This window comes from Dendropsophus ebraccatus, chromosome 8 (assembly GCF_027789765.1).
Source record: "Dendropsophus ebraccatus isolate aDenEbr1 chromosome 8, aDenEbr1.pat, whole genome shotgun sequence".
Lineage (NCBI taxonomy): Eukaryota > Metazoa > Chordata > Amphibia > Anura > Hylidae > Dendropsophus > Dendropsophus ebraccatus.
In genome coordinates, this window is record NC_091461.1 from 32,649,041 (window position 1) to 32,668,235 (window position 19,195).

General features: G+C 40.7%; 1 protein-coding gene across 3 annotated transcripts in view; it reads left to right on the top strand.

The window, feature by feature from the left end:
* The window catches only part of DNTT (DNA nucleotidylexotransferase), a 335,507-nt gene that overhangs the window by 155,811 nt on the left and 160,501 nt on the right, over positions 1–19,195 (top strand). For all 3 annotated transcript variants that reach the window (XM_069980128.1, XM_069980130.1, XM_069980129.1), the window contains one exon: positions 18,902–19,018. In XM_069980128.1, coding sequence (XP_069836229.1) covers positions 18,902–19,018 — 117 coding nt within the window. The remainder of the gene's footprint in view (positions 1–18,901; positions 19,019–19,195) is intronic.

Genomic DNA, 19,195 nt, shown 5'->3' on the forward strand with positions numbered 1-19,195 from the left:
CTTGTCTTCTGATAGTTGTCTCTGCTCATTGTGTCTTGATCTGTACAGCAAAGTTGGCAACTGATCTACAGAAAATAAAAAGCATCAGCTTATTGGGCCTCTCCTGGTATAAGTGAGAACTTAAAGGGGTGCTCGAGCGTGGGGGCACTTTTATTTCAGCCACCTCCTCCCTGGTCCCCCCCAAAAAGTGCCCCCACGCTGGAGCACCCCTTTAAAATACCTGAAGGTTTTTTTTTGTTGGTAGTACAAAACAAAAAATATATATATAAAAAAAAAAATTAGAAAACCTAATTTTTAATAAAAATCTTATTGACTAGCAATACCTTCCATTAAATAAATTATAGGAAAATGATAATAAATCTTATATATATCACCACTAGCGTAATCTCCTTCTGTATTTTACCCTGGCCATGATTGATGGGATCCTCAGAGGTAACTAACGTATAAAGTGTGAATACCATAGAAACTACTGTAAAGGACATTTGTAAATTTTGTGTTTCGACTTTCAATCTTTCGAACTCTATAAATTCCTGACTGCTTTTTAATCTTGGAAGGTCATAGTACCCAGTGCACATTATAAGTGAGGTTCCAGGGTTCTATTTCATTTCTATTATCCGTTCATCAAAGCAATGTTTCTCAATGCTTCCCGGGACTTTTTCTCATTTCCTTTGGTTTTTCTTAAATGCCACAAATAATTTTTTTGTGTCCCTGAAAGTTTTCATAACAGTAGCTGGGTTATATGGTTTTCTAACAGATGGTTGAGGTTTTCAGAAATAGTATGTATTCCGATTTAGGGGATTTATTGAGCCCTTCTTCAGGAGTCGATGAACCATAAGAAATAATAGTTTGAGATCATGTCTTTACTTGGGGACAAGTTATGTGAAAAAAAAGTCATTGCTCTTTATCAAAACGATGGCAGTTGTGTTTTGTATTCTCTTAGGGGAAGTAACCTGTTCATGTGTGATAGAGTCAAGGAAATTCAATGGAAAAATAGTAATATAATCTGCACTGTAAGTAATTTAAAGTGTCACTGTCATTATAACTCTCAAAATCTAAATCAAAAGCATGTTTGCAATTTACATTCATAATTTTTTTTTAGTTATCACGGAAGATACAAGACTTCCTGTATTAAAAAAGAAAAGAAAAAGGAGACTAAACATAGGAAGTCCTGGTCATCTGTACACAGAGAAGGCAGTCATGTGATTGATAGAGCCGTGACTCTCTGTATTGGGCGGGACTTCCTGCGTTTAGTCTAATTTTTTTCAACCAGCACAAGACTAAAAATTTCCTTTCAGGAGACTGGACCTGGATACAAGTAAGTACAGCTTTGTTTTAAAGCATGATGACAAAAAAAAAAATAATATATTATTGTAAATTGCAAACTTGCTTTATATCATGACTGCTGATTTAGATTTTAAAAGTTATAAGGACAGGTACACTTTAAGCATCATCATTGGAGATAAACACAACTCGAGCAGGCTTGAGTCCGATCGTTCAGCATTTGGATATCGGTGGCTGAAGAAGTTGAATGCAGCCCTAGGGAGTCCAGGAAATCCTATTTCATGAAAACCCTATTACATGGAGCCATTATTGGCCATACTTGGCCAATTACCGACTGTTCTGGCCAATTATCGATTGGTGTAGTAGGGCTTGTTGAAAGGTCACGATCAGCCATCATGATCAGCCGACAGCCCTGCTCGATATCTGTGTAATAGCACAGATAGAGAACGAGAAAGAAGCAAGCACTGATCTGATAAGTTGGTGCTCGCTTCCTCCTTAACATCGGGCCTTAAGACGTGTTGCAGGAGATGGGCTTCATAGACTTTATATCGAGTCTATCTCCTATAGCAAGGAGTAAGTGAAGGAGAGAGAATTGCTCAGCAAAACACTTCTCCCAGCCCGTTTCAGTGATCGCTGGGGATGTGAACAGTCAGACCCAGACTGATCAAAACTTTTGAGATATCTCTGTGACATGTCAAAAGTTTTTTTTTTTAAATGACAGTGACACTTCAGGTGCGATTAAAACAAACACTTCTTTGGGAAGAGAGAGAAAAACTAACAGTAAGCAATATATGCCGAATGGCAGAATCTACCTGTTAATTCCCTGCATTCACCTTACAAGACATAGATATAGTACTTGGGTGCACCCCAGCCGTGGCTGTAGAAGAAGTCACCGTAAGTCTCTCCACAGCCTCCAGACAATGATCGCCTTCCTAGGTTTGTTTTACTATATTTTATTATTCTCAGTATATTAGCCTATAATTTTATTAGACCATTAGGAATGAATTTTCTGGCTAGGTACAGGATCTAGCTTCATGTCACAAGTGGCAATAACAGTGTCACAGGTTGAGAAGTTGGTGACTTTAAAGGTGTTGATTGGTGAGAAGAAAGTGTTAAATATGTTTGTAAAAGTTGCTTATTTATTGCTGTAAAACCATATGAGCAATGATGTTATGTGCGTCCCAGTACGATAAGTTTAAGTTTAACGTCCATTTATATCTTCTAAGAGTTCAGACAGTGTTGTGCTAACTATACATCACAACTACTTATCATAATTTAAAGGGGTTGTTTGAGATGAGAAAAAAAACTCTGGTTTCTTCAAAAACTTCTTACTAAAGTGTCAACTGTATATTACCAATGAAGGACATACCTCTTGCATTAGCGTAGCTTCACACCTACCGTATCGCAACGGATTTGATGGTGCGGATTTGATGCTGTGTTCAAATCTGCTGCAGATCCACACCATCAAATCTGCTGCGATACAGTATGTGTCAAGCTACCCTTAAAGGGGAACTATTAGGAGGTTAGATGAATGTAACCTGCTGATAGCCCCCTATTGCAAGTCTCTTACCTTCATCCTCAGTGCTGTTCCCGTGGACTTAATTGTTTAATCCGGTAAGACTGTTTGGTGCCACTATAGCGCCGATCTGCCCCCAGCCAGCCCGGCCCTTCTAATGATACTCAATGGAGCATGTTGGCGGAGGGCAGTGCTCCAAACAGTCTTATCAGACCGAGGAATAAACAACTAAGTACACATGAACATTGCAGGGGATGAAGGTAAGAGACATACCTGTAATCCTTGGCGTCTCCTTCTCAGTAGGGCGCTATGAGCAGGTTGTATTCATTGATGGGTGCCAACTTATATGGTTTTTCCACTTAAGCAAAGTTGATGAATTCTACTGTATAAATAATGTTAAAGATGACAAATGTACTATATTTAAGGAAAAATTCTACTTTTCCACTGATCTAATCACATTCTGGTTTCGTCTATGAGCTGAGCCTATGTGACATATTGTAGCTGTCATAAAGAATTTGGGGCATCATTGTAAATGTTTTGTATTTTGTGTGAAATAGCACACACTTTCTTACAATCCTCCTTGCTTGCATGCTCGATGGAGACTAACTACTTAAACTCTGTTGACAGACCAGGAGATTGAATTTGAACTGAGCATGTGTGACCACCTTTATTGGTTCCATAATACAGTTGTAACCAAGTACAACAAGTTAGCAAAACAACAGATGCATACCTATATTAACTGCATGTTTAATTCTACATAATGCATCAGTTTTGATGTATTTATCTTAAAGGGGAAGTCCGGGCAAAATAATTTTAAGATGTTGCCCAACAAAAGTGATGAAAATTACTAATAGACATTTATTATGGGAAATGCACCTATAGAGCATTTTCTCTGCACTTACTACAGCATGGCGTGTTCAGGTCTCTGTAAAGTTGGTGATGTCACGACACATAAACTGCCGACACCTGTTGTAGCAGTAGGGCAGACTGGAGCAGCAAGAGTCGGCAGTTGATGTGACGTGACATCACCAACTTTACAGAGACCCGAACACGCCGTGCTGTAGTAAGTGCAGAGAAAATGCTCTATAAATGCATTTACCATAATAAATGTCTATTAGTAATTTTCATACCTTTTGTTGGGCAATAACTAGTGAAGAGCGAGCATGCTCGTCCGAGCTTGGTACTCGTTTGAGTATTAGGGTATTCGATGGTACTCGTTACTTGGACGAGCATTTTGCGATACTCGAGACAATAGCATCTTCCTGCATGTTTGGCGCTTTTTCTCAGCCAATCATCATGCAGGAGAGGCTTTGGGAGCTTGTAGCATCATGTCGATAGCAGAGATTGGCTGGCCAGATCAGATGACCTGGGCATATAAGAATCAGGTCCCACGATGCTCGCATCAGACGCAGGCTGGAAGAGATTAGAGAGAGCAGCTGTCTGTCAGGGAGAGTGTTAGGCAGAGAATTAGTGTGTGGTTAAGCAGGAATCTGACACAAAGAACCCAACAGCCCTTCTAAGGGCTTAAAATTTTCAAAACATTTTTTTTTTTTGCTACTCTTGGCTGCTGGCTTGGACTTGTAGTGCAGCTGTCAGTAGTCAATTTGTCCTGTTGCTGACATTCTCTTGGCTGTCTGGGATCTGTAGTTCAGCTATACCTATCCTTACTGTGCTATGTCATGTGCATGTGGTGCCTTAAAAAAAAACATCAGTTACACACATACTCTATACGACCCCCCCTAAATCTGCTGTCAGTAGTCATTTTCTCCTGTTGCTGACGTTCTTTTGGCTGGCAGGCATCTGTAGTTCAGCTATACCTATCCTCACTGTGCTGCAAGGGGGCTCCGATGCAGGAAGAAGGAGGGGGGAATCAGCAAAGCACAGCTGCTAACAGTGTATGCAGTGCTGTGCGTCTTTACCCCCTGACAGCCATGAATCACATGGAGGTCTGCTGGCTGTGCAGTAAGGAGAGAGCCAAGAAGGAGGGGAAGTCGTTGTACTGGGAGAGAGACGGGGATCAGCGAAGTACAGCTACTGCATCAGTGTGTCCAAGGCTGTACTTAGACCCCTGATGGACATCAATCAACTCAGGAGATTACTAGCTCGACAATGAACAGAAATTGGAGCACGGGAGGAGGTACAGGAACATGGGGGAGAGAGATAATTTGGCGTAATGTTGCGATTAGCCAGCCCTAGAGGCGTCCATGCATGCTGCTCTTGCTGTTTCCTGTCCATTTACGTGTTGTTTCCGTCATATTCTGAGGTTTCCAGGTTTTCAGGCAACCTTCCCTGTACAGAGCTTTGGTCCCCTGCAAAAATGCTCGATTTTCCCATTGACTTCAATAGGGTTCGTTACTTGAAACGAGCACCCGAGCATCGGGAAATATTCGTCTCGTGTATCGAGCACCCGAGCATTTTAGTACTCGCTCATCTCTAGCAATAACATATCTTAAAATTATTTTGCCCGGACTTTCCTTTTAAAGGGAAAACCCTTTTAGGCTATGTTCCCAAGACATACTAAAAATCCAAAATGGTGGCCGTTGTTGTAAAACAGCAGCTGGAATTAATGATCATGAACATTAATTCTGGCCATTGTTGTTTGTGATCTTATGTTGTGGGAACATAGCCTGGAGGCACAGCACTGGGCCCCATCCATTATAATACAGGGGGCCCTGGTCTTTATATTATACTGATGGCCCTTACTGTAAAATAGAAACTTATATAAAATCAACTTATTATTTTTTACAACAGCAGAGTTGTTTCTGTGTCTTGCTCGTGGTTATATGACATTACAGATAATCTCACAGGTATATGATAGAAACAAGCCGTTGGGCCCCCTCTGGCACCAGGGCCTGGGTGCAGGTCATATATCTACATCCTCTATAACTACCCCATAGAAATCAATGTAACATGGATTGCATACATACATAAAGTATCCAATACAATAATTCTCTCTCTCGCACACTGGATTTTTAAAAATTATTATTTTTTTAATATTATTTTTTAACCTTTCCTCTAATAACACTTTCTGAAACTACCTAGAGCAAAATGTAAGCATATTTTAGCTGTTTAAGATCTGAAATTGTGGAACCTATCCAAAAGGATTTGAGGTGATCTGTCAGAATCCTAAAAAGGGGATTTAATGGAACTGTTTCTTGATTTTAGTTAAATATCAGTCATAAGCTACTTTTCCCTCCAATGATTTAGATCCTAAATTCCCCGGGAAGTAATGAAGTATTTTGCTTCTGGGCGGTGAACATTTCTTTCCGGTATGTATGTATATATATATATATATATATATATATATATATATATATTATATATATACTGTGTGTGTGTGAGCTCCCTGTACTGGTTGGGAGGATGGGTGGAGGAGGGGCCTGGCCTGCATAGCGAGGTCTACAGCCCTGTACTTTGACCCAGGAAGTCTCCCTCACCTTCCACATCATGGTAGATCCACTTCAGTCTGAGGCTTGCATGAGGGGACAGGACTGTGGAGGTAATCTCTCCATAGCTGCAACCCCTCTCTCCCTAGACAGAAAGTGCTGCATTTATGTGCCCACATATGCCCTGCTCATTCCTTCATGCTCCCTTCAGTCTCTATCAGCCCTTGTGTTTGCCATCCGCACCATTCCTGCTATAATGTGCCTGCACTCACGCTCAGCTATACACACTGCTGCTGTAATGTGCCTGTACTCACACTCAGCTATACACACTGCTGCTATGATGTGCTTGCACTTACACTCAGCTATCCACACTGCTGCTATAATGCGCCTGCACTTACACTCAGCTATACACGCTGCTGCTATAATGTGCCTGCACTCACACTCAGCTATACACGCTGCTACTATTATGGGCCTGCACGTACACCCAGCTATGCACACTGCTGTATAGTTTCTGTCATTGTCTTCCTGCCCAGCTCTGTGATTCTCACTTCCTGATTGGTCCATGCTAAATCTACAAACTGCTGCTGTTTTATTTTTCATTTTTATGCAGTTACTATACATTATACACCACATGGTGCTTGGCTATACTCTACAGTAACTTATAATATGACATATCCAGCTTTCTAAACGTTTGTTTTACATTTACATAATTTTTTTTGGGGTGTGGAACCAATTTTCTGCATTTCAATGATTCCTTATGGAAAAATTTGCTTTGGTTTAAGAGTGTTATGATTTGGGTTACAAGCACGGTCCCAGAACGAATTATGCTCGTAATCCAAGGCACCACTATATATATATATATATATATATATATATTATAAAGAGGGCTGGAAGGGCTGGTGAGTTGTACATGAATTTATAGAGGGGCCATATTTTAGTATGTGTAGTGCTTCTTCGTGGTCCAAGCAATGGGGCACACAAATAAAATCTTTCAGCATCTTATGTAGAACTGGGAACAGTACATTGCTTTGAAATTATGCTAATCCTGAAACCTCCTGTGTTCTCTCCTCCGCCATCTCTCCCAACTCATTTCCATACACTTTCAATCCATTCACACTTAAATACCCATTGCAGTGAATTATAGTGTTTAAGAAGAGCCGCATTTAAACATTTCAAATGTATTTTGCTGCTTCTACTAAATATTCTTAGTATCATTTTAATTTTTTACGACCTTTTTTATAGGACGCACATTAGGTTCCTATTAATACCAATCTATTAAAACACCTGGCAAAGCATGTGCGGTAGACCTGTGTGCCTCGGCGGCTGCATACTATGGAGCCACAGGGACGCTATTTGTAGCCTTAGCGTACTCGTTTGAGCGCTCTATGTATGATATATTCTTCTCAAGAAGCAATACTTCTCTCTACCCGCATCCCCTAAAACATAACACTATTGGGGGAATACATAAAAAAAGTAAATTTTTAGACTCCACTCTTTAGGTTTCCATGAAGACAACCTGCACTGGCCGGGAATACGTAGCACCACTCTACTAAAAGGATGTTTGTTCAGCACTGAGCAGTAAAGCAAGGTATCTTAATTATTTTCCACAGCTACACGTGTAGCACCCTTAGGGGCATTCACACGGTCCGTGCAAGGAAGATGTACCAAGGACCAGAATCCAGGAACTCCCGGCATTACAATTCATTCTGATGCTGGGAGCTCCAAATCAGTTTAAATTTTTGTGCTATTGTACTGACATAGCCATATGGCTGTGTCAGTACAGTAGTGCGAACATTTAAACTGATTTAGAGCTCCCGGCATCAAAATGAATCATGATGCCGGTGTCAGGATGGTATCTCTGCAGAGCATTATGCGCCCCTCGGCTCGTGCTGTTCGGCCGAGAAGGCACTGATTTTCTTGTATCCTGTTTCTGTGTTTTGTTTTGCTGTGTGTGAACTCTGGCTCACCTGGGTTGGGAGACACACCCGACTTCACCTACTGAGTTCTGTCTGGCCATGTCAGGGTTAATCTGTGTTTTGGTTCTGCTGTGACTGACAGGTCTTCCTGCCAGTGGATCTGTGTTGTTCTCAGCTGTCTGTGCCCGCATTCCAATTCACAGCTGCACACAATGGTGAGTGCGGCCGGATCTGCACGCTCCATTGTGTGAACTGACATGTTCTGTGCGTCCGCTATTTAATGAATATATCAAAGAATATTCAATGACTATCAGCCGCAGAATATTCAATTAATAGCGGCCGCAGAAAACTGACATGTCAATTTTTCGTGCGGCCGGATGGGACTTGCGGATGTGTATACGCTCCGGCTGGAATTCCATTAATTCAAATAAAACTTATCTTTAGCAAAAATCACGGCCGTCAATGCAAATTACATCAACGGCCATCATTTATGCCAAACATACAATGTGTGAACATGGCCTAAGGATGTGAATAAGTGATCAATGTAATATAATTATTCTTATAAGGGCAATATTTAGCCCTACATTTGTTTGATATTGTCATTTTCAAAAATGTGAAAAAAAAATAATATATAATTATATATCTTATTCTTGGCATCAAAATGATTGACTTTAATCACATATATAGCTCTATAGTCCATGCACCTCACACCAATATACACATTGCCCAAAGCTGTCCCCGTTGACTTGGATCAAGCACTTATGAAGTTCGGAGGTCACTTCAGGCCCCTACACATTGCAATTTGCTACCAATTAGGGATAAAGCTGCCTAATTGCCTGTCAAAATCCCACCCAAGCTGGGCACCTTCACTATATGCAAAATCCACCTAGAGAATTATGGAGTTACCTAATGAGGTGTCCAAGTGCCTAGAAATATGCAGAGAAGCAGGTTGTCTTTACTGTGGAGAGGGAGTCACCTGTTCCCGAGGTGAAGAACGAAAGAAAGAAAAAAACTTGATTCCCTTAGTGTACTTCTGTGCTAATTGGCTCCCATGTGCAAACAGCCTGCATGCTACGGAAAGAACATTTAAATATTGAAAACGCAGCGGAACATATGCTCTAGATATAGAAGCTGTCCCTAGAATTTAGGACAGTGTATAAGTAATTTACAAGGTGGCACAAATAGTGGTATTATTATCGAAAAGTTTTGAAAAGTATGAAAAGTTTTTAAGAATAAACTTTTAACATTCTCCTCCACCAAGGGGTAATAATTCTTAAAATATAAATTTCCTTAAAGGGGTAACTAAAGTAATCAAAAAGTATTCTCCTACCTGTTTATGTCCTATTTTTTTTTTTTTTTTGTAGAAGAATAAGCCCAGGGCGTACAGTAGACTACCATATGGTGTCTTAGTATGGCACTAAGTCTATTATAGACATATTCTCCCCCAGGAGCATAGGAGCATCGTGTATGGGAGAGAATGTCTTTATAATATGGCAATCGGGGGAGCATTTCAAAACTGTTTGTATTCATATGGAATCGAAAACAAACCACAAAACTATGTATAAAATTGGAGGCACAGTGGGGTCCCATAGAGGTCTATTGGGTCATTTGAGGTTGTCCAGTGCTGTAATATGACCATGCACATGGGCCCTTGATTTGTTAGGCCAATGGCTTAATATTCAGAAATATGGTAAGCAAATTGCCATTTTATTCCTAAAAACTTATTTTCGAGGCATTGAAATAACGTGCAGTTGGTACACAGTGGGTAACAAGAAATTGTGTGACGATAAAGAAATAACCTATTTCTCTGCTCCTTTCAAGGCAGTCTGAGTTTTTTTTAGAATTCATACTTGTTCATCAGTTTATGGATCTACCTGGCACAATCCTGCTACTTTATACATGCTGCTGTTTAAATAGCCATAACTGAGACATTTCAATCCTGGTCCGGTGAGAATCTTAGGAATGTCCATAGAACACATAATAGCACCTCCAAAATGTCCACCTATGGCCGGGATTTGCGTAAAAACTGCCATTATTGAAGTCAGGTTTGTTTAACTAAAATCAGGACAAATAGTCATAGCCCATGGACCTTCTTGTGTATTTTTAGTGTGTACTTGGCATCACAACACAATCCTTTTCTATCTCTTACACAGTGGACCATCATAAGATCTGTATGGTCAATACTAGGGATGGTCCGAACCGAGTTCGGTTCGGGTTCGTACGAACCCGAACTCTCGGTAATGATTCCCGCTGTCTGCCCGCTCCGTGCAGTGGCCGGATCCAGCGGGAGGACCGCCTGGAAAACTGGGATAGAGCCATAGCCATAAGCTGTATCCCAGTTTTCCAGGCGGTCCTCCCGCTGTATCAGCCCGCTCCACGGAGCGGGCAGACAGCGGGAATCTGATGCTGAGCGTTCGGGTTCATACGAACCCGAACCTCGGAGGATTCGGACCATCCCTAGTCAATACCTCCAAGGAAAGAGGAAACAAAAATGTGTTGTTGTTTTATGAACTGGGATTCTTTCCCCCTAATGCCTATTAAATAAATGGGGCCTGTCTATTTAAAGGACAACTTCGGCATTGATTAAAAAAAAAAAAAAAAAACTGATCGGAAGCTCCAATTAGTGTCTTCATTGTTTTCTTTACTTCCTGGTTTGGGCTTTCCCATGGTGCACTTTGTCTCCTGTGATGTCTAACTGACTCTGTAGATATGTTAGATGGCATACAGCTTGCTCAGCCAATCAGAGCTGAGCAACCTGAGTCATCTGACAAAGGAAGGTTGGCCTAACAGGGCTTAGACCGGCCTCCCTCTTGATGATGTCATTGTCACAAAATGGCTGCCACAGAAAAGCCTGAGGTCAACAGTCATTAGCTGAGAATAAGTTTACTTCACTTCCTGGTAATTAAAGCATATTACAAATTTATATAACTTTGTAATGTGTTTCAGTTACTGGGAAAAATCTTTTAACCGGTGTTGTCCTTTAAGGTACATTGTGCTGGTATTATAGGATGACTATTAGATAGCAGGCAACACAGGTGTAGATAGGCACTATTTTGCACTTGGCCCCTAATAGTAATCCCACGTATATTGATCAGACATAAGACCTAAATTTAAGAAGCACTCCTAGATTTCTCACCATAATAATATAATGCCATCTGCTTCATCCCAGCTCTGCTGAATCCTTCCATTGAAATTCTGTATTTGGGCCATGTGACCTCTGATCAGGCACCATCTTGATTTTCAGATTTCAAACTGCCTTCACTTACTTTCAGACCCATAATTCATCTGTACAGCATCACATGGGCAGTTAGTATAGTCCATATAAACCAATGTACCAAGACATTATACAAGCGGTATTGCCCATATTTTAGGTTTCACTATATAGTATACAGTCATAAATCTATTATAATTGGGTGACAGGAATTGGGTATCATTATCAGTAATTCTAATGGGAGTTTCTATCTTCCCCTGTGGAGAGCTGGTGTAGAACACTCCATGCAGCTTCATCATACAGGAGGCTCTGCTGGATGAGATGTTGACCCCATTAAGAGCACAGAGGCACATATACAGTGGGGAAAAAAAGTATTTAGTCAGTCACCGATAGTGCAAGTTCCACCACTTAAAAAGATGAGAGAGGCCTGTAATTGACACCATATGTAGACCTCAACTATGGGAGACAAAATGAGAAAACAAATCCAGAAAATCACATTGTCTGATTTTGTAAGAATTTATTTGCAAATTATAGTGGAAAATAAGTATTTGGTTAGTAAAAAAATGTCATCTCAATACTTTGTTATATATCCTTTGTTGGCAATGACAGAGGTCAAACGTTTTCTGTAAGTTTTCACAAGGTTGGCACACACTGTTGTTAGTATGTTGGCCCATTCCTCCGTGCAGATCTCCTCTAGAGCAGTGATGTTTTGGGGCTGTCGCTTGGCAACACGGACTTTCAACTCCGTCCAAAGGTTTTCTATAGGGTTGAGATCTGGAGACTGGCTAATGCTTATTACCAAGCCACTCCTTCGTTGCCCTGGCGGTGTGCTTTGGATCATTGTCATGTTGAAAGACCCAGCTATGTTTCATCTTCAATGCCCTTGCTGATGGAAGGAGGTTTGCACTCAAAATCTCACGATACATGGCCCCATTCATTCTTTCATGCACCCGGATCTGTTGTCCTGGCCCCTTTGCAGAGAAACAGTCCCAAAGCATGATGTTTCCACCCCCATGCTTTACAGTAGATATGGTGTTTGATGATGCAACTCAGTATTCTTTTTCCTCCAAACACGACAAGTTGTGTTTCTACCAAACAGTTCCACTTTGGTTTCATCAGACCATAGGACATTCTCCCAATACTCTTCTGGTTCATCCAAATGCTCTCTAGCAAACTTCAGACGGGCCCGGACATGTACTGGCTTAAGCAGTGGGACACGTCTGGCACTGCAGGATCTGAGTCCCTGGCGGCGTAATTTTGTTTCTGGTGTCCTTTGACAGCTCTTTGGTCTTCACCATAGTGGAGTTTGGAGTCTGACTGTTTGAGGGTGTGCACAGGTGTCTTTTTATTCTGATAACAAGTTTAAACAGGTGCCATTACTACAGGTAATGAGTGAAGGAAAGAGGAGACTCTTAAAGAAGAAGTTACAGGTCTGTGAGAGCCAGAAATTTTGATTGTTTGTAGGTGACCAAATACAGTACTTATTTTCCACCATAATTTGCAAATAAATTCTTACAAAATCAGACAATGTTATTTTCGGGATTTGTTTTCTCATTTTGTCTCTCATAGTTGAGGTCTACCTATGATGTAAATTACAGACGCCTATCATCTTTTTAAGTGGGAAAACTTGCACTATTGGTGACTGACTAAACACTTTTGTTCCACACTGTAATTTCCAGTGGGTCACAATTGAGAGAAAGGATTCCAGAAATGGTCAGACAGAAAGGAACAACTAAATTAGGTTATGCTAAATGTATTGGCTGACTGGATGGATAATAAATTAAAAAAATAAAATAAAATAAAAAATAATAATAAAACCATGGTTTAGGACTTAGGTTTGCAACTTCAAGCTATCATATCTCTGCATAGGGGTAAGATTCAGAATGTTCTTTACAAAGGGCTACACAGTCATCTGAAAATTTTGGTGCCCGTCACATTGGGGTTTGTTTGAACTCTCATGGATAGACGCATATGTGCAGCCTTGCCTATCCACTGAATAGGTCATCTATAAAACAGTGAATAAGGCTTTGCTAATCCCATGTTTTACCGGTAATATCTAGTACAAAGGACATTCATTTCAATTAAAGATGAAGGATATGGAACATCCAGAATCTTTTCAGCAATAGGCTGAAAACTTCAATATTAAAGAAATACCGTCACTGAAAACTTCAAATATAGAGGATGATAATGAAACAGAATGGAAAAAGCTAAGACACAGCTGAACCCAAACTTGAACTAGAAAGTCTGCCGGTTCAACTTTTTTTTTTCCCTACAGTGTATGTCTTCATTTCCGAGCAGATAGTTATAGATAAAATGAGAAATAGCTGACATTTTGCCATGTGAATTTAATCGTGACTTAATGGGCAGACTGCATAGATTCACGCACTGAAGAAGCTGAAAAGGTGGGCACTGTATACAAAGGGGATATATTGTATTAGGCTATGTTCACAATGCGTATGTTTCCGTCCGTAGTGCGAACCACGAATATACGCACTTAGTTTTGAGGTTGATGCGTTCGCTTGAAAGTATACGATATACGCCCTCACAATGCACACTACGTATTAACTTACGGCCGGATCATATACGGCGCCGTGAAAAATGAGAAAGACCATTGTTTGAGGACGGAACCAACTGATGGAATGATGGAATGTTCCAACTAACGGCCGTGGATTTCCATGCGGTCCTGTACGGAGTACTTATTTCAGCCAAATTGAACGTGATTTTTCGATCCAAAAGGTTCTGTGAGTTTTATTGGGCTGGGCGAAGATTTCCAAGTAAATGACCTGCCTCAGATCGCTTCGAAACAAGCTAGGGAAACATAACTCTACTATGGGCGTATGTTCGCGGTTCGTACGCGTCCGGCCGCATGTCGATTTTTCCCACATCCGTAGTTTCAGCTGCACATGTACGGCGGCGTACGAACTACGGACGGAATCATACGCAGTGTGAACATAGCCTTAAAGCGGTTTTTGGCTCCTAATCTCTGTATAATATTAACATAAGTACAAAATGAATCAATAATACTCTTAAACCAGAGATTGTTGCAGCCAAGGAAAGGACTGGGCAACTTATAGTCATTTTTTAAATACTGCCTCCCCAACTGTGCCTCTCCAACAACTAGGGGGCGCCTCACAGTTTGAGAAGCACTGCACTACAGCACTATGGACATACAACAGTGGGTACACTGCTATTAACACAAGAGCTTGCCTAAGCTTTATGTGGGTGGTCAGAGATAATAAGAAAGCCTTTAATATCCCAAGGAAAAGTGTGGATCATAAGCTTACATTGGCAGATACATAGCCCAGGCTTTCTCAGGCTCTCTCTCTTCTGCAAAGAGCTACATTTAGCTTAGCCCCACCCCACCACTTGAGTTCTGTCTTGATCTTAGAGACAGACTTCCCTTGCCAAGAGGCAGTGGGTGGCAGATTGCAGAGAAGTGAGACACCTAGTGGCCAAGAGTTTAGAGCTGATTTTTCTTGGGGTAAGGAATAATTTATTAGAAATTAAGTGATTTGGGGAGGGTAGATTTTAGTTATATGCCCGGGGAGGGAGTGATTAAAAACAATAACCTGCACTTGCTTCCCTGGCTCCTGCACCACCATCAATATTGTACCCATACAGTTCAGCAGTCTTGATGTTGAAGGCCTTCATAGCCATTCACTGGCTTCAGAGGTGTCCATTGATTGGCTGAGGAGGTCTGTCACATTATAGTCCAGAACTCAGAAGCAGCTTCTCTGGAGGGCCGGAGTGCTACGATACTGGCTGTGACATGGGATCCGGGGAGGTGAGGTCATTGTTCTATATAACTAACAACTCCCTGGCCTGGACAATCCCTTTAACCAACCATGTTAGTCACTGATAAAGACCACCCACCGGACTCTTAACCCTAGAATGAGCAAGAATTTAAGCTAATAAATGTTATTCTGACTCTTTTGTTAGAATACTATAGATCTACTTATATCCTCCTGCTCTACAACTTGATGCCAGCAGATCAGACATATTTACTACGCCACATAGAAATAAGAGAAACAGTATTTTAGACTACGGATTCTCATAAGGTCAAACTGACTAATGTTTTCTTCTTGTTTGTGTAATTATTTTTTTTTAATAAACCATTTCCATTAATTTACCCATCGTCCGAGTATAAGACAATAACAAAGGTGTCATCCTCCAAGATGTCCCGCTATGAAATTGCCCTTTATCAGTGGCCCTGACATGCTCGATTATATAAATATTTTTTTAATTAGCTTTATACTTTAAAGGTCACCACCTATTTATAGCCATATTATCCGCCATTATATTTTCTCGCCTGTTTTTGAAGGTTAAACAAGGTATAATTTTATTCTTTCTTTTCCAGGATCCGTGCACATTTCCTCTGTATTATTTGATCCTCACTAAATTTTCATTGTTGCGCTTGTACTCGAGCAGCATGTAGCCATGAGTAATATTTCTAATGCAGTATATTACTCAAATCTCAAGTGCTCCTTAAGGGCCTTTTGTTATTTTTCTTCCATTTATTTGGCTAAAAAAACATTCTACCTTCCTGATTTTCTGCCTGATTAGCCTGACTTTAGCAAAATGCTATAAAAATATAATCTTATAAATAAAGACAATTCCTAGTTTTTTTTGTTAACGTAATTAGTATCATTGTACTCCATTAGACCTGACAATAATAAGCGTTGATTTAGCTTTGTGCCTCCAAAAGGGTCACAACCACCTGCACCCTAATAAGTATTTCAGCAACATGTTCCTTAATAAGGGTCCATTTACACAGAAAGAATATCTGACAGATTATCTGCCAAAGATTTGAAGCCAAAGCCAGAAACAGACCATAAACAGAGATCAGGTCATAAAGGAAAGCCTGAGATTTCTCCTCTGTTCAAATCCATTCCTGGCTTTGGCTTCAAATCTTTGGCAGATAATCTGTCAGATAATCTTTCTGTGTAAACGCACCCTTAGGCCAAGTAATAGACACATTCTGATCATCATTTGCATGAAATACAACTCTTCTCACTTAGCTTAGGCTTTAAATGTTCATTTTCAAATTTAGCAGCCCAAGATTAAAGGGGTACTCTGGATTTTTTTTTATTTTTCAAATCAGGAATTGTCCAAAGCAGTAGTAAACCCCAGTAGTGTCCTACACTGGACAGTTCCTGTCATGCACAGAGAGGCAGCAGAAAGCACTGTGTCAAACTGGAGAGAATATATAATTTCCTGCAGGGCATACAGCAGTTGATAAGTACTGGGAGGCTTTTTTTTTTTTTTTAAATAGAAGTAATTTACAAATCTGTATAACAGTCTGACACCAGTTGATTAGATTTTTTTTTCTCTGTAGTTCCTATTTAACCTCTGGCCATGTAACATTCCTAGGTTTATTAGTAAGTCTAATACCTGCAGGGAAAATGACTGCCTATGAAATTTGCCCCCTTTTATGATACCTAGTAAATCCAACCAGGGCCTAAGGGATTAGACCATATTTGCCCTTCTGCCCCCCAAGTACCGATCCGGCCCAGCCGCCCCCCTCCATTGATAATCATTGGGGGGCAGGCCTACGTCCCCCACCAGGCCGCCCCTTCTAATGATTATCAATGGAGGGGTCGGCTGGGGGCCTGATTGGTGCACAGGGGTGGTAGTCCTGCTCCCATTGCTTCTAATGGCTTACATGGCAGAGGATTTCAGCAGGGGATTGGCACCGAGGATGAAGGTAACAGACATACCTTCATCCTCAGTGCCCTGTGCCCACTAATGCGCTATCAGCAGGTTAGATATGTCTAACCTGCTGATAGTTCCACTTAAATTCCTAGTTCTCTGCTCAGCTCAAGTACAACATCTTCCCATTGTATTTTTAAGTTTGACCGCAGAAGAAGAGCATCTAGTCCTGGATTTCAGTACACCTTCAGTCCCCGTGATGCAGGGGATCCACCCCCTCGTGCCTGATCCATCCATTACACTGAACCTCACTAAAACAGCTTAATGCCTGCCATTGTTTTGCTGTTTATTCTGGTTCATTTAATTTTTGGTTCAGATGAACCTGAACTTTGCAGCAAAGTTCGTCAAACATACCGAACCAAACTTTTAAAAAGTTTGCTAATCTCTATACAATACTGATGGATAGCTTGATTTAAGAATCAGACTTCACCTTCTTGAGTCCAGGCAATGGCTGCCAGCACTAAGATACTTATAAATGGGCAAAATTATGATATCGATCAGCAGTAGCATAGGGAATCCATAAAAGCTCATATCATATATCAGTAGCAAAACCAAGTGACAACTCATCAATACATGTCAGGTACTCATGGGAATAGTGGTCTTGCATCGAGCAGTATAGTCATTTCACTATCAATAAATCAGTATGCCCAGAAGTAAAAACTAGCAAATGGGTTCATTATATAGACTGAGAAATCCCTTTAAACCAGACACAGTACAAAATATGTCACAGACCCATACTAAGGCTATGTTGCCATTTCGAGAACATTTCGTTATAGGATCATGATCATTATTAACAGCCGCCTATATAACAAGCTCTATATCCTGAAGTGGGAACATAGCCTAAAACTGTTACAAGCACGTGAATAAACATAAGAGCAAAAGATGACATGACAGAAGACTTAAGGCCCTAATACACAAAACGATTATTGTCCGTGTTCGGCCGATATCGACCATTATGGCCAATAATCGTCTTGTTTAATAGAAGACAACGATCAGCCGACATGAACGATGTCGGCTGATCGTTGTCTGTTGGTCTTTCAACATGTTGAAAGACAAACGACTAAGGTAGCAACGATCTGCTGCCATCACTCCATGGAATAGGAGCGGCGGCAGCAGACCGCTGCTATCCTCTATGGGCTGCCTGGACGATCTAGCGATCACCCAGGCAGCTCCCCGTGGCACCCCCTGCTCTTACCCGCTCGCTGCCGATAAGTGTAATAGGGGCTTTAGTACTGCAAATAACACTTTTGACTGTGGCCCTGATATTATATACGGCGATCATCTATGACAGGGGTGTCAAACTCGCTTCCCTCTAAAACTTCAACTGCAAAAAGCCTTCGCCTTGGCTGTCTGGGCATGATGGAAATTGTAGTTTTGCAACAGCTGGAGGGCCCCGAGTTTGCCGCCTGTGATCTATGACTAGATTGCAAAACTCAACTTACTGAATGTTAATTTTTGCTAAGATATGCCACTTTTACTTCTTTTTACATATTCCTGTAACTATTCCCTTAAGAAGTACAACAAGTGCACTCCTATAATCTGTAAAAAAAGAAGACGTTAAAACTGTTAAAAATTGATATTTGCATGCATTAATTTGTCATCTTGCGTTTTACTGTCGAGCACATGTCAGTTCTGAAAAGCTCCAACATAAATATATTTAAAGGCAATCACGGCTGATTGTACCGCCGCACACATGAAGTTAATTGCATAAAATTACAAACCGCCTTGCTCCGACCATAGGGATTATAATTGGAAGAGATTCATAGAGAATTTGTTCTATTTTAAATGATAGCCGGGCATCTGTAAATTTCTGTACCACAAATAAAATTTTTTTTTTATAACCTTGCTGTTGTTTTTTATATATATGTATTTTTCACTTCAGGTCCGGGAAGATTGTTCTGCCAGTTTTAATCCACCCGTCTCTTCATCATCTGTCCATGTGTCTCCATATGCGTGTCAGAGACGGACTCCGCTGCAAGACATCAACAGAATATTCACGGTAATAATTATTGGCTACATAGTCATCAAAACTGTTTTCTAAAATAATGATATAGTAGTCAGTAGAGTGGAAAAAAAGCCAACTCAGGGGTCAGGTTTATACCGGTGAAATAGAATTTTCATTGTGATTTCGTAAGCCGCGTCTCAGTTGTGACTGGTACTGGCGGGGACTGAAATA